The 25,475-nt window shown below is 37.4% G+C and overlaps 1 protein-coding gene across 4 annotated transcripts in view; it reads right to left on the reverse strand.

Annotated features, from left to right (window-relative positions):
- The window catches only part of CEP162 (centrosomal protein 162), a 53,550-nt gene extending 37,090 nt beyond the window's left edge, over window positions 1-16,460 (reverse strand). For 2 of the 4 annotated variants that reach the window (XM_081140993.1, XM_081140990.1), the window contains exons 1-11: window positions 15,916-16,460; window positions 15,123-15,238; window positions 14,062-14,176; window positions 10,984-11,130; window positions 10,471-10,654; window positions 8,442-8,509; window positions 6,130-6,248; window positions 4,540-4,570; window positions 3,720-3,836; window positions 917-1,108; window positions 270-342 (exon numbers count right to left, since the gene is read on the reverse strand). In XM_081140993.1, coding sequence (XP_080997119.1) covers window positions 270-342; window positions 917-1,108; window positions 3,720-3,836; window positions 4,540-4,570; window positions 6,130-6,248; window positions 8,442-8,509; window positions 10,471-10,654; window positions 10,984-11,130; window positions 14,062-14,176; window positions 15,123-15,179 — 1,103 coding nt within the window. In that variant the 5' untranslated portion in view covers window positions 15,180-15,238; window positions 15,916-16,460. Of the gene's footprint in view, window positions 1-269; window positions 343-916; window positions 1,109-3,719; window positions 3,837-4,539; window positions 4,571-6,129; window positions 6,249-8,441; window positions 8,510-10,470; window positions 10,655-10,983; window positions 11,131-14,061; window positions 14,177-15,122; window positions 15,239-15,673; window positions 15,743-15,915 lie in introns of those variants that run through there. The other 2 variants (XM_081140991.1, XM_081140992.1) reach the window with 2 other exon arrangements.
- Between the last annotated feature and the right edge of the window lie 9,015 nt (window positions 16,461-25,475).

Raw genomic sequence — 25,475 nt, forward strand, 5'->3', positions numbered from 1 at the left:
ATATTTTTCAGTAAAGCTTCAAGACTACTTAATAGCATTAACATTTTTAGTAGCATCTATTTTTTTAAATTTTAGCACTAGAAGAATTCTGATGAACTCATTGAGAAAAAAGTAATTTTAAAAGAAGAGATCTGTGACTCATAGGTAGACACATACAAGTCATATATTAACCATTCACTAGGAATGATTATGAAGAACAAATGATTCTACAAGTTTCCAGTGACAAAACAACGAACAACTTGCACAATCCACTTAAAAAAATCTCATACCTCACAGGTTGTAAATCCAAACCAGAGGAATCTATTCTGATAGGTTTCATCAGCTCCTCTACTGTCGGCAGATCTAAGGAGGAGAAAAAGTTAAAATAGCAACCAAAAATGTTAGGTCACTTGCTTAATTTAATGTCTCATACCAACAAAATTACATTTTCTCTGATTAACATAGTTAACAAAATGACACAAACAAGAAACCCAATTTCCCACTGTAAACTTATACCAAGACAACCTCCTTTGATATTTATATTTGCAATATATATATAACTATATATTTGATGTATATGTATATATATCAAATATATGTGTATGGATATATTCACACACACATTTATCTGCTAAAAATGTATTTAGTTGATCCCAAAATACTGTTCTCTATTTAAAAAATAACTTTAGTATATGTACATGGAAAAGATTTTAAAATGTGAAAAACACAAGTAATTTCTTAATTTGGTGAAGGCATATTAGAAAAGAAACTGAATTTTATTCAGCTCTAACTTTATAGTTGAACCACTGATTTCCAGATTTCATCTGAACAGACCCTTTAAATAAATTCAGAGATTGAGAAACAATCACTACAGCAAATTGTATCTAAATTACACTAAATGGGAAACTGTTCAGAGAGGGTCTCAAATAGCTTTTACCAGATTCTGTTGTAGAGATGTTTTTGGAAGACTCTTCATTTTCTTGAAGATGACCTTTCTCTGAGCTCTTGGTATTTTCCACGGCAGTATTCTCAATTCTTTGTTCATCGGCATCTCCCAAGGAATGAGCTATATGACAATAAGCCTGATGTAGAGCTTCAATGTCACTATTGCTTTGTCTATAAGAAACACCTGTTAAAATAAATGTATCTCCAGTATAATCACACAAATACATGAGAAATAGAAAATATTAATATCATCCCTTAATCTGTGAAGAATGGTGAACGAGACTGTAGGACAATGATGACATTATAAAGATAGAATGTTAAATACAAAACCAGGTAGTATGTAGGCATGGCTTACCCGTATAAAATCACAGCAGCCTCAGTAACTCTAGAGCAAGGTGAGATGTGTCCTAACCCGGTAACTACACAATCTGACTCCACAAGTTATCGCCCCCTTTTTCTACTACCCTTAATTAAACCCTCTGCATTGGATAAAACTTTTCCTATATTGCCCGAACTGACACAGTCATCTCAAGGATTCTGTCTCTCCCTTGCCACCACCATTCTCTTTCAGCTTCCCTGTGCCACCAAGCAGCAGTCTGCATTTCTTCAACTGAAATTCACTCCTCTAACTTTGAAATTCAGTGTGTTCCAATATCCTGCTAAAGCTGCTGTAGTGAAAAACAATTTCCTAGTGGCCAAATCCTTAGTTCTCTTCAACTCTGTGAGACTTCTGGCACTGTCCTTTTGCTGGGGTTTGTTCTGCATCCCTTCTTGTTCTTCCTGCCAACCTGATGGCTGCTTCTCCAGCTCTTATGGTGAAGTGGCTCATCTCAGGGCCCCATCTTTAGCCTTCTTTGTAAAACCAACTCCTTCTCCCTCCCTTCCTCCCTCCCTCCTTTTCTCTCCCCTCCCTCCCTCCCCTCCCTCTCTCTTCCCTGCCCTCGTCCTCCCTTCCTGACTTCATCCATATCTGTTTTTTGCCCTTATTTTCTTCTGAATAAAGATATTTAGATCGTTCTGTAAGTAAATCACATCTAACATACCCTCAACTGAGTTTATTATATTCCCCAACAAAACTCGTTTTACTACCAGTATTTCCTACTTTAGCTGAGGGGTCATTATTCACTGTGCCACCCAAAACAGAACACTTGATGTCACTGTTCACTCTTTATTCCATTAACTTTCTCCTCCCAACAATAAGTAAATTTTGAAAAAAAAGAATTCGAGGAATCTAATGAAAACAGTGATCAAATATTTTTATGAGTATTTCTTACTCATTTTGTAACTTTCTTTACTAACAGTGGAATTTTAAAAATTAGAGAAAAGAATAAGAGTCATAGAAAAGTGGCAAAGGGGAGAGACACGGAATGAGCCGTCTTCTTTCCCTTCGATACCCATGATGGATTACTTCATGCTTAAAAGCACAATAGTATATGCAACCTCATCGTCCTCTAATAAACTGTAAGTTGTATAGTATACAACTCTAAGGGGCTATTTTTAACTCTAAACACAAGAGGCAGCCAAATGCCACACAACAAGATTGTGTAAGAATGCCTCACAATGGGATTTCTTTCCATCCTAAGCTTCAGGTTACCACTGCTATTTGGAGAGCCCAATAAATAACAGATTTGCTTAAATAAATTAAAAACAAAAAAGGGGGATATGTTAGAGCAAATTAAGATTTAAGTGTCAAGTGGCAGGGATTTTTCAATAGTACTTGAGGAAAAGATCATGCCTGTTAAGGTAAGCCCAACTCTTCCTCGAACTATCTGCCAGGCTGAGCAGCCTGACTGAAGGAGAGAATTAATCTTTAGGAAGGAAGGAAAAAGGCACAGGTGGTATTTTTTCCCCTTCTCTACAGAAATATCAGAATACTGAAGTATCTGCTGAGTACATATAAAAGAAATGACCCCGATGTTAAGTAGCACAGTGGTACTGAAAACTCATACCTAATTTATCAGGTGTGAGGTGTCAAAAAGAAGAGGTTCCAGGCTTTAAACCAACAGTAGAGCAAACGTGCAAAAAACCAAATGGCCTAAAAGTTACAAATTAGAAACAGAGGATAGAAAGTTATTAGGGGCCTCTCAGGAAACAGAGCAGGGGGAAGATCCTTTTCTCCTAACTTGAGTCATTAACCCAAGTGATATTAAATATCTCAGAGTCATGCACATTAACTTTTTTCATGCATTTTATGAAAAGGCCTGACCACTCTGCTTTTTACATTAAAAAGAGTATGTAGTTATTTTATATATTACCAGAAGACAAAAGCTCCCTGTATTTTTCCACTTAAGAAAGTTGAGACAAGTCAAAGGCTATTTTGCTGAGGCAACCAACAGTCAGGTTGTGGAGCAATACTGTCACCTTGTGACGGCTCCAGTCATGCAGCCATAGCACAAAATGGAACCTACCCATGAGAAACAATATATAAGAAATGAAAATATGTGAAAGGCTAGATCTGGCCTGGTGTTAGGAAAACCTCACTTTTATAGATACCAACCTTTTAATACAATAAAACACAAAGAATTTCATAAGTATTATTTTTAAAAGATGATCTTTGACAATGTAGCACCTAATCTAAGCCTACTTAATCCTGGAAGAAGCATGGTTAAAAAAAACAAAGAAAACAAAAAACTCCACTGATCTTTTCAGTTCTTAAACCAAGTTCAGTCACATAGTTGCACACTAGATCTCCATATAATTATTATATATGTCACTATGTATTATATATAAATGAAGTCAACTAGTCATAAAACAGTACACATTTAGAAAATGTTGAGTTTTTCAAACATTTTTACCTGTTCCTGTCATTTCATTATCAGCTACTTTAGGCAGGACCTTTGGCACAGTTGTTGGTCTATGCTGTTCATCAAGGTTGACCTCTGCAACAGAGTCTAATGAATCATGCAGCACCACTGGAACAACATATAAGAAAAGATATTAGTAATGTAGAGAAATTTGTATGGTTTCTTTAAGAAAGTATTTTAATCACATGCAATCCATATAAAAACAAAGATAAATATTTACATATAAAGAACATATAACCATGTATCTATGGTTACGGACATTAAAACAATATTAATTCTTCTAATCCATGAACATGTAATATCTTTCCATTCCCTGTGTCTGCTTCAATTTCTTTCATTGACATTTTGTAATTTTCAAATGTCAATACAAAATTTTGCCATTTTGTACATATTTATTACTTCCTTGGCTAAATTTATTCTTAAGTATTTTATTCTTTCGGATGTTCTTTTAAATTGGATTGTTTTCTTTTATTTTGGTGTCAGGGTGATCCTGGCCTCATATAATGAGTTTGGAAGTATTCCTTCTTGTTCTTTGAGTTTTAAAAAATTGGCATTAACTCTTCTTTGAACGTTTGGTAGAATGCACCAATAAAGCTATCTAGTCCTGGACTTTTAAAAAAGAAATGTTCTTAAATATAACAGGAAGGATTCAAGACAGGCAGAAAAGATAAATTACTGAGACAAGCTGTGAACTTTAATTCATGAGAGATATTAAAAAACAAGTACAGGTAGTGATTTATTCAAAATTATTTAGATGCAATTCTGAACAATTTTTTGCCAACTAAAATACATAAATATACATAATATTTACCATTGGCCAGCATGCCAGTTTTCTCTTCTTCCTAAATTAAAGGTAGAAAAGAATCATATCATTTAAAATCAAAGTTATGTAAAATGACCACAATGGCAACAGTAACAGAACTTGAAAGCCAGTGCTTCAGTCCATTATGAAAAGACCAGGAAAGGTTCTTTCTAGGTTTCTTATCATCCTCATTCACTAATAATTCTACAAGACTAGAGACTGTAGCTGTTGGAGAATTTATAGAAGTCTCTTCAGAATCTTGGCAATTACCAGTAATTAATTTAGGCCTTTATAGAAGCCTGTTTAAAGTATCCAATACCATTTGCTCATCTACTTTGCTCAGAAATTCTTGTTTTTTGAACTCCAGAATAACATGTCTATCTCATATAAGATTTCTTCTATTATAACATCACCATTCTCCTCTTATTGTTAAAAATTGATTAAATATAACTTGCATTCATGGTTTCATCTACATTTTCAGAGAAAATTTTCAAAAAGATGGGCCACCAAATGGTAACATAGTTGAAATTCATCAATATTATAGGTTCCCTTAGAGTAAGTTTTCGAATTAGTGTCACCTATATTCTCCACTTGGAAAGACAGACAGAATGTAGGATTACCTCGTTTTAACAGAGCTTTATTTCCTTCCTATTTTGACCCTTTCCCAGACAACTCTCTCCTAGGTTTCCATATTTAGGCTGACAAACTACCCTTTCTTAATATACCACACTATCATGCCTTCTACTCACCTATTTATTTTTCATAAAATATTATAATTGCCATATTCCAAGTATAAACCCCATTAAATTTCTAAGGATACTCATCAGATCTCATTAATGTTTGTGCATTTCTAAGTTCATCTTGGTTTTTCCACCCTAACTACGTGATACAGACACCCAAAGACAAAGTACTAGGTAAGAAAAAGAAAATTTTCTTAAGAATATTTATTAATACCGGAAAGTGTTCCTTACTTCTTTTTAGAGAGTTCAAAACTTCTAGTCCTAACATGTGGTCCCAAAAGTGACTGTGTCCAGATCGAGACCAATATAATAATGATTGTCCTACCAGTTGCTATTTGATAGCTCAAGGATAAGTTATACCAGGCAGGCAATATGTTGTAGTGCCCTTAACTAGTCTTGGTAAGAACTGAGAAACGAGATAGAGTATAGCAACGCTGAATGTGATGAGTAAGTTAATTCATGATCTCAGCTAAGTAAAACTCAGACACTAGTGTACTACTAGCATAAATACTGAGGGGTATTTATTGTATTCACAAGGAAAACACCTACCAAAGAAAAGTGGAATTTATTATACTTGCTTAAAATTAGATGTGAGATTTAAATTAAGTTTTCAATTTCTAGAGCTTAAGGAAATTACTTGCCAAAAGATATCCTTAAGAATATCATCAACTGCCATATTTCATTAAGATTTATACCAAAATGACACCTGAGTTAAGGAAATGCCTGTATGTTAAGAGACCTATAACTTTACAACAATAAGCAAGACTATAAAGAACTCCATATTTTGAGCATTTCAAATAGTGACAGCTAAAGTGGTAAAAGAAGTTTCAAAACTGTCAAATATATAATTGATGTATACCTGTTTGGGTGTATTTATTTCTTCTGATGTGAGATTTCCTTTGGAATTAGTCTCTTCATCTTTAATAGTCAAAGGGGCATCAATATTCTCAACATCTTCAAAATCATCACTGTAATTTTCTGAAGAAAATAATTTTTAAAAACATAAGGATCACATTGTCAAAAGTCAAATTCCAGAAAAAAAATTGATTTACAAATGGAAGAATTCTGCTTAAGAATCATTTATTGAAATATTAACATAAAGATAAAAGATTTGTTGGCAAAGATTTAATAATTCAATTCATAACTGTCTTAGTTTTATTTCATTTTTTTGTACTTTCAAGAACTTATAAGAGTATTACATTTTTAATCTTCCATATTAACTGACTAAAAATGTCTAGCACTGCCCAAAAGATTTTATATCATCTTTAAAACAAATTAATTTGTTTTTTAAAGACAATTTTCTCAAATTGCTTACTTATAAAGGGCAGAACTTTTTTGTAAATCTTGACTCATAAAAGGATGGATTTTGCTCATTTTTTAAGTTGATTTTTTTTTTTGTCTCTTTAGGGTACTCATGAGAGGTCTATCTCTGATACTTCCCTTAAGAAATACTGGCCCTATATGACTTTCACTGTTTTCAAATCCTGGGCACTTCTCAGCTAAAGGCCCAAATTATATCTCAAAGGCTTTTCAGCAGATGGGAAAGATGTGTACATGTTAACATGATGCCATCAGACTATTTATGGGGAAGATAGGGCAAGGACGATTTGGCCAGGATCTAGTTAACGATTTGTAACTTGTTTCTAGTCCTTATGAAGGACTGACTGAGATCTGCAGGCCATAAAAGGGGAACAGCTTTTTCAGGGTGGAATCAATCATTCTAGAAAGAAACGCAATCTTACTTTTATTTCAAAAGTTAGATCACATTTTTCAGAAACAGGATAGCCTGATGGGAGAAAGGCTGCATGAGGTACTAGAGAGTCTGCTTCTGGAAGGGCTGTCCTTCAGTCTTCTCTTAGAATAGAGAGGACAACTTGGATACAATTATTAATGAGAATTTGGGAAAAGAGGGTATGGAAGTTAAATAGAGATGCTTCCGGTGAGATCTGCCTACAGAAACATCTCCATTTTAGTTCATTAGGAATATGAGGTTGGAACAGCATGGGTACTGTAACCTAGGTAGATAACCTAGGTTTCTTGGTTAACATCTGTATTTCGGGACGGAGAAGCTCACCTTTGCTTCTCCTCCATATGAGAAAGAACCCTGAGATTTTCTAAATATCAGTAGACACAATTAAATTCACAGTTATTGAGAAATTACTTTATTAGACATTGTTCTAGGTTCTAGGACCACTATAAAAATGAATAAGATTCTAATATTCTAGGTGGGAATCATTGAATTTTGAGTAACCTAAAAGATCAGATTTGCTTAAAAAGAGATGATGTACAAGCGGAGAGGAGGCATGGGAGGGTATGGCAGTGAACTTAGACTATTACTTGGGGTTTGCGATGGTGTTTGTGTGACTGGTTTATACTACTACGAAAAAGTAGTATAAGACACAGTGCAGGTAGTATGACATAGTACTTAAGAGCATGACCAGGAGCCAGAAGGCTTGGGTTCACTATTAGTTCTTCTACTTTCGGCTACAGAACTGTCAGCAATGGTATAATGTTATTTAAAAGTAGACTCTAATAAGATAAAGATGCATATTGTGAATCATAGGGCAACTAAGAAAAAAATACAACAAAGAGGTATAACAAGCCAAAAGAAGGGATAATGGAATGCTATAAATACTCAATCCAATAGAATGCAGGACAAAAAAGCAATAAACAAAAAAGATGGAAAGATACAAAAACAAACGGCAAAACAGTAAATAACCATTCCAATAAATTTATTTTTATAAAATGAGAATTGAAAGTCAGAGATTGTCAGATTGGATAAAAAAGCAAAACCCAGCTATGTGCTATCTATAAGAATCATTTTAAATATTAAAACACAGATACGCTAAAAGTCAAAAGATGAAAAAAGATATACCACTCCAATCAAGCCTTAAAAGTATTTGTCTTGGCTGCACAGATTTCCCTGATCCTAGCACAAAACTCCTTTCTGTCTTCCCAACTGGTTCACTGCCCACTCCCAACAAATAAGGCAGCAGTGCACTTTTAATAAGTTCTCAGTAGCTCAGACCGCAACACAGGCAATTCACTCTACCCGTCCAAAGCTCTTTCTAAGACACTTTGATTTTCCTTTTGTTTTTTTCTTATCAACATCTTTATTAAAAGCTATATTATCTTTTCAAATATTGCAAATTTTAAAAGCAAAGAAATTACCTGGCAGTTCTTCATGGTTCGATTCATTCTCATGTTTATCTTTAGTTAGTTCTTTATTACCTTGATTACTGGAAAAATATTTACTTAATTTAGCATTACATGTTAATAATACATTTCCATGCAATCCTTTGTATATATTTTTTAAAATCTCTAACATTATGTATTTCTTCTCACGTATTCTTACTCTATCAAAAGCAGAAAATTTGGGAGCTATAAGGAAAACGTTTTGAAAATAAAGGTTTCTTAAAGCTTAATTGTAGTTGACAAAATAATACAAAGAAAAAAATGACGTATTTTTAAACTTTATAGATAAATGTGTGCATTTACATGTCTCAGGATCCAGGTGTCCTTCCTACACTAAAGATTAGGAATTGACCATAAGCTGTGAGAACCAGTGAAGTCTAGAAGGAAGCCAGAAAAAAATGTCAGAGTCATCATTTACATGCTAACAAGGAACTTAATCCTGAAATAGGAGCGGAATAGGAGCCTTAAACCAAGAGAAACTCAGCAAGGTGACAGAGAAGCTTGAGTATGTCCGACTTGCACTAGATATATTAGTTCAGATACTGCTTTCTTTCAAACCCAGGAATCAGTTCTACCTTTTTCAATCCATCAATCCTGTCTTTAGTGAGATTAGAAGTCCAAAAAATTATAAAACTATATTAATAGCAGAAAACAATATTGCATACTCAGTACTATGCTGTACTCTGACTAGTCTGTTTTGGAGCAAAAATATCAGTATTTAAGAATATTAAGAATCAGAAAAAAGTTAAGAAATATTGCAAAAGGCAGAAACTTGTGACTAACATACCTGTACATGCTTAATCTATGTTGTCACTTGGGAAAGGCAATCAGCATAGATCTGCTTGTTCCCGCTGGGTATGCCAAGAATGCAAGGCACGGACCCCTTTTCCTAGGTCATTTCTCAGGGTTGTTTACAGTGAGCAACTTTGAGAGATGAAGCAGTTTCTGCCCAAAGAGAAGGCTTGTTTCCACTCTACTATAAGGCAGTAGATTCCCTACACTCAGCGACAGATCCTCTCCTGTAAAGCAACCCACCACATGTACAGACAGCCATCATCTTTGTGTTGCCTCCGTGGGCCTTATGGGGCATAGGGAACCAAGGCAAATAAACTTGACACTCAGGTACTGAACTGCTTTTGTTGTGAGAAATAAAGCCCTTTGTTTCTGGCCCAGGAATCGTGTATCTATTATCAGCATCCATAAAACTGGCAGGCTAACTTGTTAACTCCCAAGTAGGGTAAAAATCTCAGAGCCTACACAGTCACTGCTTTGTCCACCATCTACAAGAAACTAAGCATCGTGAGAACAGGCACTCTAATAATCAGACGTTACGATTCTCCTGACCCTTAATATAATTATAGTTTGGTGTTCTTCAAAACTTAGAATTATAATCTGACTTCACTTAAAACTTAAAAAATTAAATGATATATAAAACTGAGGAAATTAAAAATATCAGGTTTCGCAAAGGTCTTGAAAATGTCAAAGGTCTACCATACTTACAGAGGACCAGCTCGGTCACCTAGGAGGATTTTCAGAATAAATGAGGTTTTCAGATAATCATTAGGGCCAAATATACACAAAGGTAGAACACAGACAAATCCTGTCTTTGTTCTCTGGTTCCCCAACCCTTTTCTGTACCGTTTTTCCCCTGAGTTTATAACAGCTACCTGAACTCTCTTATTTACCTGTGGAAAATCACTTGATAAGTTACCTTCCTAGTAAGGTCTTTCTGGCATTGTGCTGCTATTAGTCTCAATAGTATCTCAGGCATGAAATTTCAGATATCTGGAGGCAGAGTGGGCTCTCGAATACAAACCAATGTATTCTGTTCATATAAAAGAGAAACTCTGACCAACATAATAAACAGAGAATAGAGTTAAAAATAAGAGTCTACTTTTGCCTGTTATAATATTTACCCATTTAGTCTATGCATATACCAATCTTCCAAAAATATAGAAAAACACAAAAATCATTTAACAATTAGTTTATGATGTATTTACATTACCTATGTAAAGCTTTAAATTGTGTGGAGTCATTAGAATCCAATTCCTTATTTAATCTTGAATAATCAATGGAAGATGTTAAGCCTCTCTCAAGTCGGGCAAAAAACTGCTCTTTTTCCTCTTGTTCTTCTAATGTGTCCAATCCCAACCCGAGAACACTATGGCTGAGCTCAGAAACTACCATCTCTAAATGGAAAGTACAAATAATTTCATTAACATATAGAATTTTGATAAAATTAATTTCAATGATGCATTTGACATTATATAGTAAAATTTTTAAAAACATAAAACATACTTTACTTAATCTTTCCCCCACCAATATAGATTTATATTCATAATCAATATGAAAAGTTATAAGGCTTCTCTAAAAGTATAATTGTAAACCTTCTAGGAAGAAATTAAATCTAAGTGCTTCATAAATGAGGTCCCAAGATAGTTATGAGTTAATTTTTGTAAAAATGCTTATTATAAGCATAGTAATTAACCTGTCAACTCATATGTCTCACATTTCTTACCATTTGTTTCTAAGCTGTCAATACTTAAGATAGAGGTTCCACTGCTCTTGAGAAATTGAATCCTTTCAGCAGACTCCTCTTCTATGTCCATTATAGGCTGAGAAGTCTTTTTTGTTTTCAGATAGCTTACATTTGTTCCAAGCCGTTCTAAGGATGGGATTTAATATAGTTAGATATTTATATAAAGGATATTATTTTGAGCACTATGCCAACACCATCATACTATTACACTAATTTTGAGACAGTAGCTATAAAATAAATCTAGTCTATTAAATAAAAAGCCATCAGACCTAAAATTCACAGAAAAAAAATTACAAATCTATTTGCAGTGTATCTCAACAGTATTTCAAGATTTTCCATAATGAGGGTGAAGAGAGACATAATTTTAAAAAACTATTTTGAAGCACAGTACTTTATATAGTACACCATTTAAAATGTCATTTAAAAGAATATCTTCTGTCCTATGTGAAGGAAGAGTAGTAAATAACTAGCTGAAATGGAAAAGGGAGACAATTCCAGGTAGAGGGAAGAGGTACATAGGGTCAACAATGGGAGGGGATAACCACATCTGAGGATGCAAAGGGGCAGTGAAGGTGGCCCTAGAGAGTGAGGGTAAGTGCAGGTAGAAATAAGCCCAGAAAAGGAGTTGATGGTTAGACCATGCTCATCCTCACTAGGCCAGGGGTAAGATTTTCTCTTTATTTCAAAAGCACCAGAAAACACTGAAAAAGTTATGTAATATCAAAATTTCTTTATCCTAATAGTACATATATGTTGTAAAAAACTGATATACGGAGAAAGAAAAATTTATTATGTGATAGAAATAAAGATTACAAAAGTATCACTTTTGCTTAGAAGGAGCCTTATTAAGAAGTCACAAACTCTGACTTCAATTTCCTAATTAGTATCCTCTTGGGAAGGGTTTGGAATCTATTGATTTTATGGCTTTGTGTGAATAATGGTTTTTTAGCTCAAACAACTTCCACAGCTGCAGAAACTCAAGAGACAATCTAAAGACATTTCAAGAGAAAACATGCATGCCAAGGTTGGGGTGCTGTGGTGGTGTCTGTCTGGGTCTCACCCTGGCTCCAAAGCTGGAGCAGGGATGTGACCCACGATAACGGAGCTCATGAGAGACTACTATAACCAAGACCAAGATCCAATTTAGTTATTCGTAATGAAGAGTACAGCCAGAAGGAGGATTAGTTTCACCCTCTAAGCAGAATGCTTTACCCTTATGGTGATCGAAAGAAAGCAAAATTATAAAGCTGGAGTTGCTCACTATTGACGTTTAATGGCATCTATCTAAGGTGGGTAATGTGTTCCTCTCAACAGGGTGTTCAGGTCTCCCTCAGAAGCTTCTACACTCTGGGTGGCAGGAATCATTTAGCACTAGGAATCACCTACTACTCAGAACATAACATAAACTTATTAAAAGTCTGTGATTGAACCAGGAACCAGGTTATGCCCTTGGTGGAGAAGCCCTCTCCCTTGTGTATAAAGGGACACTGTCAAAGTTTGTTTCTTAAGACCCTTTCTTGCATCCTTTACTAATCAAATTCACTTCTGATTGATAAATTCTTTTAAAAATTACTAACACCTTCAGTTAGATTACATTCAAGTGTTGGCCTAGGATCTATTCTTTCCTTTTGGGGTGAATTTACACATCATTCCATCTCTGTTTTCTAGAAAAAAGACTTTAACGCTAATTAAGTCTCAAATTTTTGTCAGTTCCAATAGTACTTCATCACATAATATACCTCTCAAGTGCCAACAGGGGGAAAGAGTCCAAAAAAAGAATTCTTCACATGCAAACTTTAGTACTGTTGCATAGTTTGGGGATTTATGAAAAAAAAATGCACTGAAATTTTCAATAAGGCAATTCCTTTTTATACACTATTAAGAAGAACAAAGAAGTGACTATCAAATTCACTCTTACAATCATTTGTTAAACACATTTATGATTTATTATTGAGGGTCAGGGGTACAAGGAAAAGCAGCATTTCCTGCCCTTGCAAAGCTGCCAACTTCAAGAGTAGCCTTATATAGGTTACAACTATCAGCACAACACATAAATGCTATTGTGGTGTTTTGACACTGCAACAGAGAAGAAAATAACTGTGTTGATAAGGGAGATAGAAGAGTTAGGGGAGGATTGCAAAAGAAGTAATACCAAACTTTACTGGACAAGAAGGATGAGAGGAAAGGCACGCTAGTGGCAAGAAAGCATGAGCTGACGCACACAGGCATGGAGCCAACAGTGCTTCCAGGAGAGGAGGAATAATGGAGTGTGGCTGGAGCACGTGAGGCTAGAAAGGAGGGGTCCAGTCAGATTACGTAAAATCTTAACTGTCACATTAAGGAACTGGGGCTCAATTTTATGGGGGAAAAACAAAAGCCATGGGTAAGTTTTTCCCCTAGAGAAGAGATACCAAATCTTATCAATTTATAAAATGGTGCTTAATTACAGTGTGAACATAGGTATTTCATCGTAGTCTGGGGTTCCTTATAGATACAGTGGTTATCATATACAGTATAGTACACTGAAGAAAACACTCCAGAGAATAATTTTCCATTTGTAGCAACATAATGAGGAATAGTTCTGAGAAAGGCATACACATGTGCCAGACAGGATCAATAATGAGTTCTCTATCATTAAGGCAATAAATTATTTCTTTTACTACTGTTATTAAGAGACTGTGATACCAAAATTTATAGATTTGTTAAAATCTGCCCATGCAATGATGTTAATATGTTCCCAGAATATTTTATTAAATCACTTTAAATCAATTTACCATTAAAAAATGATAATAAATATACCTATATTATTCATCATCTTAATTTGACTAAATACAATTATCTCAATGTACAATAACCTAATGATGCAGAAACACACTCTCAGTTACATAATACATAATAAAGTGAAGATGAAAATCAATGAAAACCTCTAAAATTCACACTATTTGTATTATTTCCTTTATATATTTACAGTACAGTAATAACAAAATCCAGAATTAAAAGTCTTTACTGACCCCTTGTGGTCAAATAATTTGAAATGAAAAATCAGCAATACTTAACCACCATCTTCAAAATCATCTTCAGTTATCCACCATGGCAGTGTATCTTTTTTTTTCACTTCTCTTTTAGGTTGTTTAGGTGTTTTGTTTGAAGTTTCAAAAGAATCATCTGAAAGCTGAAATCAGATATAGGCATTTTTTTCCCTGTTAGATAATGAAAGTGAGGTTCTTTCTACTATATCGTATATCAAACTGCCTTTATGACCAAAAACGTTAGTATGATAGTTTAAAATGTGACTCTTCTGAATGCTTTACAAGACCTCTCCATGTATATAAAACATAGGATGTGGTGTAACCCTCTAATTTGTACATTCAGCAAATACTCATTAAGTACCAATTAGGTACTGCAGGTATGGCAATGAACAAATAACTATCAAGTGGTACACTAAACATTTTTATAATGGGAGGCAGAATATAGACCGATACAAGTAAAACAATGAATGGTACCAAATGTTACATAGAACATTAGATACACAGTTTACTAAAAAGTAACTTGGTGGTTACTTTACTGGATGAACAGATAAAACCCTCTTTGAGATGAGATCACCAGCCAGGTGAGGAAGACGGGAACGGCACAACCGGCAGAGGGAACAGCTAGTGCAAAGCTCCTAATGTGAATTAAGCTTGGCAAGTCTGGAGGGGCGTGGGGGGTAGGCCGCTGTAACATAAGTGGATAATGAAGAGTGGTATAAAGTCAGTGAGGTAGGAATGAGAAAGATCATCCAGGGCTTTGTAAACCATGGGGATGAGTTTGGACCTTTATTCTCTATGATAGGAGGCCACCGGAGTCTGATTTACGTAACAGATCATGCAGGCTGCAGAGCGGCTGAGGAATGCTGGCACAGTAGCTGGGAGCTGCCGCAGGAGCCCAGCTGAGCTGTTGGTGCCCTGGACTAGGGCGGTGGGAATGCGAAGGGGGGGGGAACTAGAGGAGGATAGGTATATTCTGTAGATAGAATTGGCAAAGCTGGATGACAGACTGTACCTTAGAGGTGAGAGAGAAAGTTAAAGGATGAGTTTCTTATGGGACAAAAACAGGAGCTTTAAAAAGTATATACTTACCTCTTTCATGAACTGTTCAAACTCTTCATCCATTTCTTCTTTGGAATAGTGGGCCATAATCAATAATTTTCACTTCCCAAAGTAAACATTCCAAAGTATCTTCAATATTGGAAACACTAAATATCAAGAAGTAATAAACATCTTTTGAGGAAAGCCGTATCATATCATGAAAACCACCAGACTTAAACCTCAGGTATTTCTTATGCTTTAGTATATATGCACACTGATGGGCCTGTAAGCTGGACAAGAGATTCCTGATTCATTCATAAAACTGATTTGGAAAAGCAGCTTTCACAGTCAGCCTTGCACTCAGGGTCCAGAAAGTCACTTTTATTGTTAACATCCAATTGTTAAAGGGGGCGCCGCCACACTATTTCCTAACTCTATACATATAGGGGTGAGTTAAAATTTAACATCCCTTAAACAAACCAGGTCCTCTTAAAGAACCTTTTAAAAATTATAAGTTGGCAGCTTTGCAAAAGCTGACACGAGGATGTTACCAAATACAGCCAAATGGAATCAAATGTAATTTATTAAGACTCAAAACCCACCTAAAATAAAATTAATGGAGTATACAAATCAATCAGAATCGGTTCTGTTTCTTCCCGAGCGGGGCAAAGTCAACAAAAAGAGGCGCTAGTGCCTCGACCGCCGAGCTCTCCCGCGCGCCCTCAGGAACCGCGCTGGAGGCCCGCCCCCCGCCGCGGCTTCCGGTCTCGGCAGCGGGGGGGCGGGGGTCCGCGGGCAGCGCCCGGCGCTCAGGCCAACCTGCGGAACAGCGCCGCTGCCTCACCTCGTCAGCGTCTCCCGTCAGTTCCAGGTGTGTGCGGTTAAGGTCTCGGCCGCAAACGCTCCATCCGAGGCGGACCCCACCGGAAGGGGACCCACTCGGCGGGTCCCGGCTCCGGGAAGCGCGGGTTCTGGAGGTGGCAGGGAGACAAAGACGCACCTGCAGCTGCGGTCCGGGCGGAGGTGGGGAGTGACCCGAAACTGAGGCTCTGAGGACAGTCCCGGCCCCCGTGAGCCGAGCGGAAAGCAGTGCCCACGCCTCACTTAGCTCCGCGTCCGAATTCCGCGCTTTGCCGGAAGGACGGCTGGGGGCCCAGCAGTTGTCAGGGTAACAGACTGAAGCCGCCAGGCTCGGGAGTCACATGACCCGCGCTCGTCACGTGGCTCGCGGGTCCGCGAGGACGGCGGTTAGTGTCTTTTTGCCGCAAACAGTGAAGGCTGGAATAGCCCCAGCCTAGGATACTTCAGCGGGTAAGAGCCGTCGCTGCTGCACCTGCAGAGAGACTGCGTCTTTCTCTGCGCCTCTTGTTATCGTGGTAGCACCAAACTGTCACGAGAGCGGGAACACAGGCATGATGGGTGTTGTAGGCCCAGCCCATGGCCTTCTGGGAAATGTAGTTTCGCTTCCTTAGTCCGTGAATTTCAGCACTTCTCATCACTTTCTAACTTTCCCCACCTTTGTCGTTTCAGCTTTCTGCTTTCCAAGCGAAAGTTTGGAAAACAGTTAATTTATTGTATTTCTTCTACTTGCAAAGTCCTTTATGGGAGTTGTGAGAGAGATTCAAACCTGTGAGAAAGAACTCTTGTCGGGATAGGGACTCTGTTCTACCACCTAGTGGGCAAGAAATTGAAAACACCATACACACCCCAACCTGCCACACCTCCTTTTCCCTATTCTATAGCGGCATTGTATAATTCCTTCATTGGATTTTTATTTTATTTTTGCTAGTTCTCCAAAATAAAACCCAACAATTTGGAATTTCAAAGGACAGCATTTAGGGTAGTGAAAGTAAAATTGACAACAGTTGAGAGGGTTGCTGCTGACAGACACAGGTTAGGGACCTCATCATCTTATCCCTGAATTTTTAATTCAGCATGTGTTTATTGTGATACAAATGTATACATGCCAAGAGCTGTGCCCTATGATCAAGATTGGAATAATACAGATTTTTTTAAAGCTACTCTTTATTACACACTTAAGTTGATAGGAGCTTCACCTGCATTATTTCACTCAATCCTTGCAATCTGCAAATCATTTCAATTCCATGAATGTTTTGTTCAGTGTAGATACAAGATAATGATAGGTGCCAATTCTGTGGCCCACTAGGTTGCTTTTCCACCCATCCCTACTAGTAAGCTTCTTGCAAATCAGACCTCTTTCACATTAATTTTTACTGTGCATTAACCTCAGATCTTCTTGGTCTCATCTTTTACTCCAGCCATAGTTGCTTAGGACCATTTCCACTCAGGCTTTGACTAGCTTCACACAGGTGTAACTGGACTGTGTGCTGGCAGTGAGCCTGCAATGTAGGCCTCTTACTTTCTGATCTCTGAGGCTTCTCTGATCCTTGAGGGAATCTATTCATTACTCAATTCTTACAACTTGCAGGTGTGGGTCTTAACATTCGTGGGCTCATCATTGATCAAAGGGGGTTGGAGCTGATGAATGAATGATTCGCCCTTCAACCCTGGATGGACAGTATTGATATACATTTCATAAGACTTCTCAGAATGTTCTGTGTGATTAGAACCAGTTCACAACAGTGGCCCATTTGGTAATACATTCTTGTATTGGCTTTTCATTCTCTAGTCGTTCTCCTGTTAATCACCTCTGCTGCCTGGCAACACATTCTCAAATAAATTGCAGATCTATGTCTCACATTCTGCTTTTAGGGAAACTGTGGGAAAGATAGCTAGTATTAGAATTAGCCCTAGAAAGCAGACCATTAGGATGGGATTTGGGAGCTGGATAACCCACCAGTCAGATGGCAATGAAGACCCCACTGAAAAAGGGATATGCGGTGGTGATAACTAGTGACATGAAGCTACTAACGTTCTTACATGAGGTTGGTTGGGCAGAGGTACAGGTGGAAGGTGAAAGGTTGACTCATATACTCACTGTTATATGAGGACATCATTTCCTGTACCTGCAGGAGACTGTGTAGTGAAAAATCAGGCCCAGGATCAAATTATCAGGACAACATAGCTGCAAAGGAGACTGAAGGCACAACCTCCTGGGGTGTACTGAGTTGGGACCCTGGTAGAAAACAGTGTAGCCCTGAAACCTGGAACATGGACATTTGGGTAGATGAGTGGGAATCACTCTCAGATTTCCCGGAACTCTCCACACTGGCAGAAGCAGTCTCATTCTCCTTGATAAAGGAGAACATCCTCCTATTGCCTGGAAGCCCTGCAAATATTTAGGGGCCCTCATGAAGAAGGCAACTCACAAAATGCTTGTCCTCCCCAGGATCCAGCCCTGCCACCAATCATCGTCTCCATGCCAGTAACTGGGATCAGATCTCAGATACCTGAGCAGGGAAACATAATCCTTACTTCAGGAGGAAATGATTTACAGTAATTGCAGGTCCCACACTATATACTAAAAGGAACCGGGGGGAAAGTGTAGGTGTTGAACTAGTAGGGGGAATAAAACAAGGCTGCTCAGGGAATTTATGACATGGGAACACTCACTCATGACTTGGTGTTCAATATCCTAGCAAGAACACCTGGAGCTGGTCCTAATATGCTGCTGGATGTTTCCTTGAAGGCTGGATGCGATAATGGCCAACAGGAAAATGAGGTAGAGATGCTGAAATTGCTTTGGCATAATATAAAGGAAGATGTCAGAAGGCTCATGAAGATGGGAATGTGAGACTGGATCTGTTATGTGATATCTAGAACCTAGCACATTCCCTTCAGTAAGGAAATAAGGAATTCACTGATGAGAGGGACATCAACATTTTTTAACAAATTTGATGATGTCTGTCCTCCACAGGTCCAAGTTATTAAGAGGAGATGCTGCTATGGAACTAGTCTCCCTAGAATCAGTGGGATTAGGGGACTTCTGAATGGCAGAATCTATGTAATAATACTTTATCAGAGGCAAGATGATTGTACTTACTGACACAGGCAGAAGTCTGTAGTAGCAGTCAGATCGCCTTGATCTGCAGGAATCTGTGGCAAGGGCTAATAAATCACACTATTTTCTGAGGTGAGACAAATGGACAGCCAACTGGGTGATTACTTGTTTGTGTGTGTAACAACAACAAAAAAAGAGATCTCGAGAGCAGAATTCTATCACCAGCTATCACAATGGAAAATCGACCTCCTTTACTTAATTTTTAGATTTATATAACTTCACAGACCCAGACCTCACTGGTTAAAAGGGAGGCTGAGTACCCTTGAGGAAGGACTCTGTGTATCACAAGAATAATCATAAACATTCTCCCTATCCTTCCACAAAAGGCCCAATGGCCATTTACCAGAGGAACACTACATTTAAGAAGAACAGTTAGCCCGGTCGGCCGTGGCTCAGCGGTTGAGCGTTGACCTAGGATCCAGGCGATCAGGGCTCGATTCCTGGTCAGGGCACATGCCCGGGTTGCGGGCTGCAGCCTGCAGCCAATCAATGACTCTCTCATCATTGATGTTTCTAGCTCTCTCTCTCCCTCTCCTTTCCTCTCTCTGAAATCAATAAAGATATAATTAAAAAAAAAAAAAAAAGAACAGTTAGACTTTTGTGGGACTTTGGATAAGGGCTATGAGCTGACACTAATGCCAGAGGACCAGAAAAGCCACCATGGTCCTCTGGTTAGAATGGGGGGCATTTGGGGACCAGGTAAAAATTAGAAAGAAGGATACTTAGACTTTTCAAGGACTGTTGGATAAAGGGTATGAGCTGACACTGATGCCAAGGGTTCTGAAATGCCATCATGGTTTTCCAGGTAGAGTAGGGGCATATGGAGGCCAGGAAAAATGTAAAGTTCTAGCTCAAGAATGTCTCACAGGGGTACAATGGGTGGCCCTTCCACCCTGGAGATGGCAACAATTCATCCTTACTAGAATTAAAACCTACTATGGCAATGAACTTGCATTCTCTGCCAGCGGAGTCTCCACCGGCACCACCAACTGGGAGCTTACAGAATGCCTTATCTGTTGGCATGGCATCCCCCACACATTGCCTGACATACGGTGCTATGTCCCTTCAGGAACCAAGGGGTGGAAATGCAATCAGTCCCTTTCACCATTACTCCTAGTAACCCATTTTCAAAGTTTGTGCTTCCTGTCCCTGAAATCTTAAGTTCTGAAGGATTAGAGGTCCTGGATCCCAGGAAGGAGAACACCTCCACCAGAAGACAAAGTAAAAGAGTACCAGGGAACATGACGATCGCCTGGTCACTTTGGGCTCCTCATTCCATTGCTTAGGCTCCTCATTCCTGGAACATCAAGCAAAGGGGGATAACATATTAATGTATTTGCAAGATTAATCTACCCTTATGAACATAAAGAGCCTGGGTAGCTGCTATATAATGGAGGCAGGGAGACTATCCAGGAACTTGATTGGTGCATCTCCTGGTGGTTTGTGCTAGGTAGTAATGGTAAAACCTATGCAAAGAAAATCTGGATAACTCTCAGGCAAGTAATATTAGACCTGCTGAGATGCTAGCCAAGGGTGAGAGAAATTCAGAATGGATAGTGGAGGAGAGAGATGATGACTATCAGTAAGGCTTTGGGACCAGCTACAGCAGCAGGGGCTGCAGCTAGTTCCATAAGCCCTCTTGGAGAGGTTGTGGCAGGCCAGCTCCTTGAAGGAGACCTGGTGACAGACTGGAGGTAATGAAGAGAAAGGGTGACTGAGTAGTGCAAAGGCACTGCTGTATCAGATGCTACTAGTGCATCCCTTTAAATCTTTTCATCCACTGTTTCTACAACTGGTTTTCATAGACTTTGACCAGCTTCCTGCAAGCGCAACTGGAGAGTGCCTCACTTCTGGTCAAGGTGTGAGCCTTTTACTTCCTTCCCTGGAACTTTTCTGGCACGGAAACGTGAAAGGCCTACTGAATTGCCACACGTGTGCAGCCTACAAGTGGTGATGCAGAAGTCCAAGTCCAAGGGGCCCCCTTCAGCCACAGGGGATAGAAGACCACGGAACATTTCTTCCCCTTTTTATTTCATGGGTTTCGTTAAGGCCTCTCAAAAGGCCTATGGCATCCAGCACGAGTTAGCCATAGCCATAGTCATTTTGATAGTGCACCCTTATTTCGGCTTTTCTTTCTTTCCTGTTCTTACTCCACTGTTCATTGTTCCTGCTCTCCGAGGTCATGTTCCCAGTTAAATTACCTGTGAGGAAGCCTCTCTGGGAGGAACTCTTCAGGCTGAGACAGAATTTGGGCTAGGTAATAATGGTGAAACCTATGGGATGAAAGTCTGTAAGTTTTACCATTAATGTACAATTATGCTCCATTATTCATATGTACAGAGATCCAGGGAGAGTGATGAGTTTTAAAGTTAAAATAGTTGTTTCAACTTTTTCCAACTTTACTCTTTATTCAGTTTACATCTGAGAGGTAGTAGTTGCTATGTCATTAAAATGTTCATTCCGCTATATAAAAGTACACACATATATTTAGAGATTTACAGATTGTGAATAGAGGGCTTTTTTGTGTGCTTTAAAGTGGAATGCAATTGCCACCAATTTTTTCTATATTGTTAAATAATTGGTACTATTACATTCTCATGATAAATATGAAAAGAAGGGAAAGGTTCTTCAAAAACGAGGTCGGTGGAATTTGAGGCATTAGTTCTGTTGGTATTTGTCATGTCAGTTTACACTTTCACCATCAGAGGTCATGAAAGGACAGTGTAGAACAGAAAATTTGAGCTTTGTTGAAAATTAAGTTGGAAATTTGAACTGTCACTTTCTGAGAAGGTGCTTTAAAAAAGAAAAATCATAACCTACTTAATGTTACTTGCAATGAAAGAAAAATAACTTTTAAGAATAAAATTATCTGGTGGGTTACAAGAACATCGGGCTATTGACTTTGGTGCTCTCAATTTTTAGTTTAAAAGTACAATTTAAAATGCAAAGTATTGATGACTACTTATCTTGGAAATTTATAATATTAATTTCAGCTAGGTTTGTAGGGTTTATATTTGACAAAAATAAAGGAAATAAATAAAATTAAACAAAAGTGTCTAGGAATACATTTCTTAGTAAACATAGCATATACTTCATAAAGTATAGTAAAGTGTGTCTCATAAATTTTGCATCTGAAAAACACAATGAAAAATGTATCAAATATCATATTGATAATAATACATTTTAATTGAAATATCTACTATTGATACATATTTTGGTTGTCATAGGCAGCAAATATTGATTTAAAACTTTTCTTGCTCTAGGTAAATTATTAGAAATTAAAAAAACTAATAAGTTAAAATAATTTGCATTTAGGTTTTAAAACACAAGTTAGTAGTTGTCATTACCCCTTTTAGTAATAATAATATAAAACTTCCTTATAAAGTTGTTAAAATTTTTAAAAACATAGTTTTTATGTTTCCAAAAATTCTGTACCACGGGAAATAAGTGAGTCACAAAAAGATAAATACTGTGTGATTTCCATTATATATCTTGAGTAGTCAAATTCATAGAGATGGAAAATAAAATGGTGAGTCTGTGGGTTACTAAGTGGATATAGAGTTTCAGTCTTGCAAGATTTGAAAAGAGTTTGTAGATTGGCTGTACAACAATGTTAATGAACTTAACACCATTCAACTGTACACTTAAAATGTTTAAGATGGTACATTTTATGTTCTGTGTATTTTACCACAATTAAAAAATACAATGGGGATAAAAAAATACTGTGGCACATAAGTTGACATTGTACAATCAAAATCCTTTTCACTGAAGCTGGACTCCAATGTTGCTGGCACCTGTGGTCACCTGTGGGGCCTCTCAACAGCTCTGGGGCTGGCTAGCCAAAGGAGCCCCTGTGGGCAAAGGAACCCTGCAGGATGAGGGCCTGAGAGAAACTACATTTGACTTAAAAAGTTTGGGTTAGAATGTGACACCATCCATCCTAAATTCCTCATTGATTCAGTAGGTACAACAAAAGCATCCATACCCTAGTGCTTTGAGAAATGAATGAGTTAAAATATGTAAAATCTTTGGTAACTTGTACATCATAGTGCTCAGTATGTGTTAATTACTGTGTTGTTATTTGTGAAGCATGCCATGTAGTGTATGTGGTCAACAATTTGATACCAATTATTATCATTAGTATTTGTTCAATTTTTCCAACTTAGTGTATAAAAAGACATTTTTGTCTGTTTCTTTGAGCCCCAGAGACATCACAGTTATCAAAAAGCTTTAAAAATGATAAAAACATACCCTGTGACTGAGTAGAGGTATCCATTTTATGGGCTATTTAAACAGCCAAGCCTTAGTCTTCCCTAATGTCATACAGTTGTCCCTCCCCTCACTTCTATTCTCTTTTTGGAGTCAGTTCCATCTTACTGGATTTACTCTCTAATCCTCCAGTGGCTCTCAAGTTCTGGAACCTCCAGACTGGTCATATGTGCAGCCTGCTCCTATCTTAAATACTCTCTTTACATGCGACGACCATGTGTGGTTGTTGGCAGGAGGCCGATGAGCATGGATCAGATTCTGGAACTTCACCACAGGCTTTATTATTTTAATTCATGCTCCTTTCTTGATAATAATAGCTCTTCTAAAGTCATTCTTGGGTTTTTCAGAAATTAATTTTAGACTTTTGAGTGCTCACGCCTGCTTAGTAAATTAGTAGATTCAGGGTTCATCAATTTGAATATGAAAACATGGCATTTAGACATGAAAATAGATCTACTAGCTGTGCAAATACTGATGTGTTCTGTTAGTTAAGAAATATTTTACCCATTTTTGTTTGTTTTTGGTTATGTAATCAATTTTAAAAGAAAAAATATAAATTAATATTTGATATGAAATGGGAGAAATTTTTTATTTTTCTTGAAGTATTTCTTTGAAGGGCTTTTTTTATTTAGAAAGTCAAAGCACACGTACCATTTTCTAGTCACCATATAAATCTCATTGATGGAAAACAAGCTTTCTTTGAAAGAAAAAGAAAATATAAAGAGACTCTTTCTACAATTCCACCAAACCTTTCACCAATGCTTCTAACAAGTTCCAAAATGAATTTCATCTCCATCCCCTCACTTGTTTGACCTCTGCAGGAGGTTTTAATGAGCAATGAACTGGTTCTCATGGTGAAAGCCAAAGGAAGAAAAATCCTGAATAATTCACCATCTGCATTATTCCACATTCAATATTCAAGAATATTGAGAGTAGCATTAGTTCTATAGCACCACTGCCCTATTAATAGAATCCATTTATCTTTGAGAAAACTGCATATGGAGCAAAAGAACATCAAATTCAGATTTATCTCATGCTCACACCCAAGCCTTCAGCGTCCTTCTGATATTTCAATTGGAAAGCACCGTCCTTCTTCATTTATATCTCTAGTAGGAAAGTTCTTATTTATGTTTTAAAATATTAATTGATTGATTGAATGAATGAATGAATGCTCTTTCTCTTTTCTCCTGCCAGATCATAAACTCTTTGAGGATTGTTATGTTATTAATGTTTATATTATGCCAATGTTTTGCACAAAATAGGTGTTCAATAAGTTGTTGAAACTTTTGGCTTAATTGTCTCTTGGTCCCATTTTATTATCTAATAGCTTAAGTTATAACTTAACACTTTTCTAAGTGTTAATACTTCCTAAGTGGTTGTCATATGTATGGGAGTAATGCTCACCACCCCTTCAGCCCCCACAACCTTCTAGCCCTACCCTGTGCATTGACAGATTATCCTTTGGTCTGAACATGCCAAGCACATTATTTCTAGGCAGAGCTTATTACAATTACAATAGAAATGTGGTGAGTCATGATTTCCTTCTCTAATTTTAATGATAACAAAGATAACCAAATGCCTAGGGGTAGTTCAATGAGAGGTGTGGGAATTGTAGAATCTTCTCTATCAGGTCAGCCATTGTTCAGAGTCAACCCTCTACCCTCCCAGGGTGAATAAATTGCTTTTTAAAATCTGGATAAATGTTGCATGAATGAGAAAATTCTTTCACTTTGTGTCTTAATTCTGAAGAGCTCACAACAAATAAAAAATCTTGACTAATTACTTACTGCTGCAGAATAGGGTTCCTCAGAGTCGTTAGAATGCGAATGACCTTCAGGATAAGGTACCTGTCCTAATGTCTTTGAGGAGCATGAAGAAGCCTCACTGTTTTTACCACATTTTTTCTCATAAATTAATGTAACTTAAAGTAGCTTTCTTCAGCATTTTCATTTCCTTCCTCTCACAACAATAAATACATTTAGGCTGTTCATCTACTCTGAAAAGCTATTTTGTATACATAGGTAAAGATGCAGAATTTATGCTCCCTCTTGTCCTCACCCCCAGGAAGAGAGGTGTTAATGCTTTATTTTTCTTAAAAAGGAGAATAAAACCCATGAGATTATGACTTCCATATTTCAAAGATGTTTCTGAGT

This window comes from Miniopterus schreibersii (assembly GCF_964146895.1).
Source record: "Miniopterus schreibersii genome assembly, chromosome: 6".
Lineage (NCBI taxonomy): Eukaryota > Metazoa > Chordata > Mammalia > Chiroptera > Miniopteridae > Miniopterus > Miniopterus schreibersii.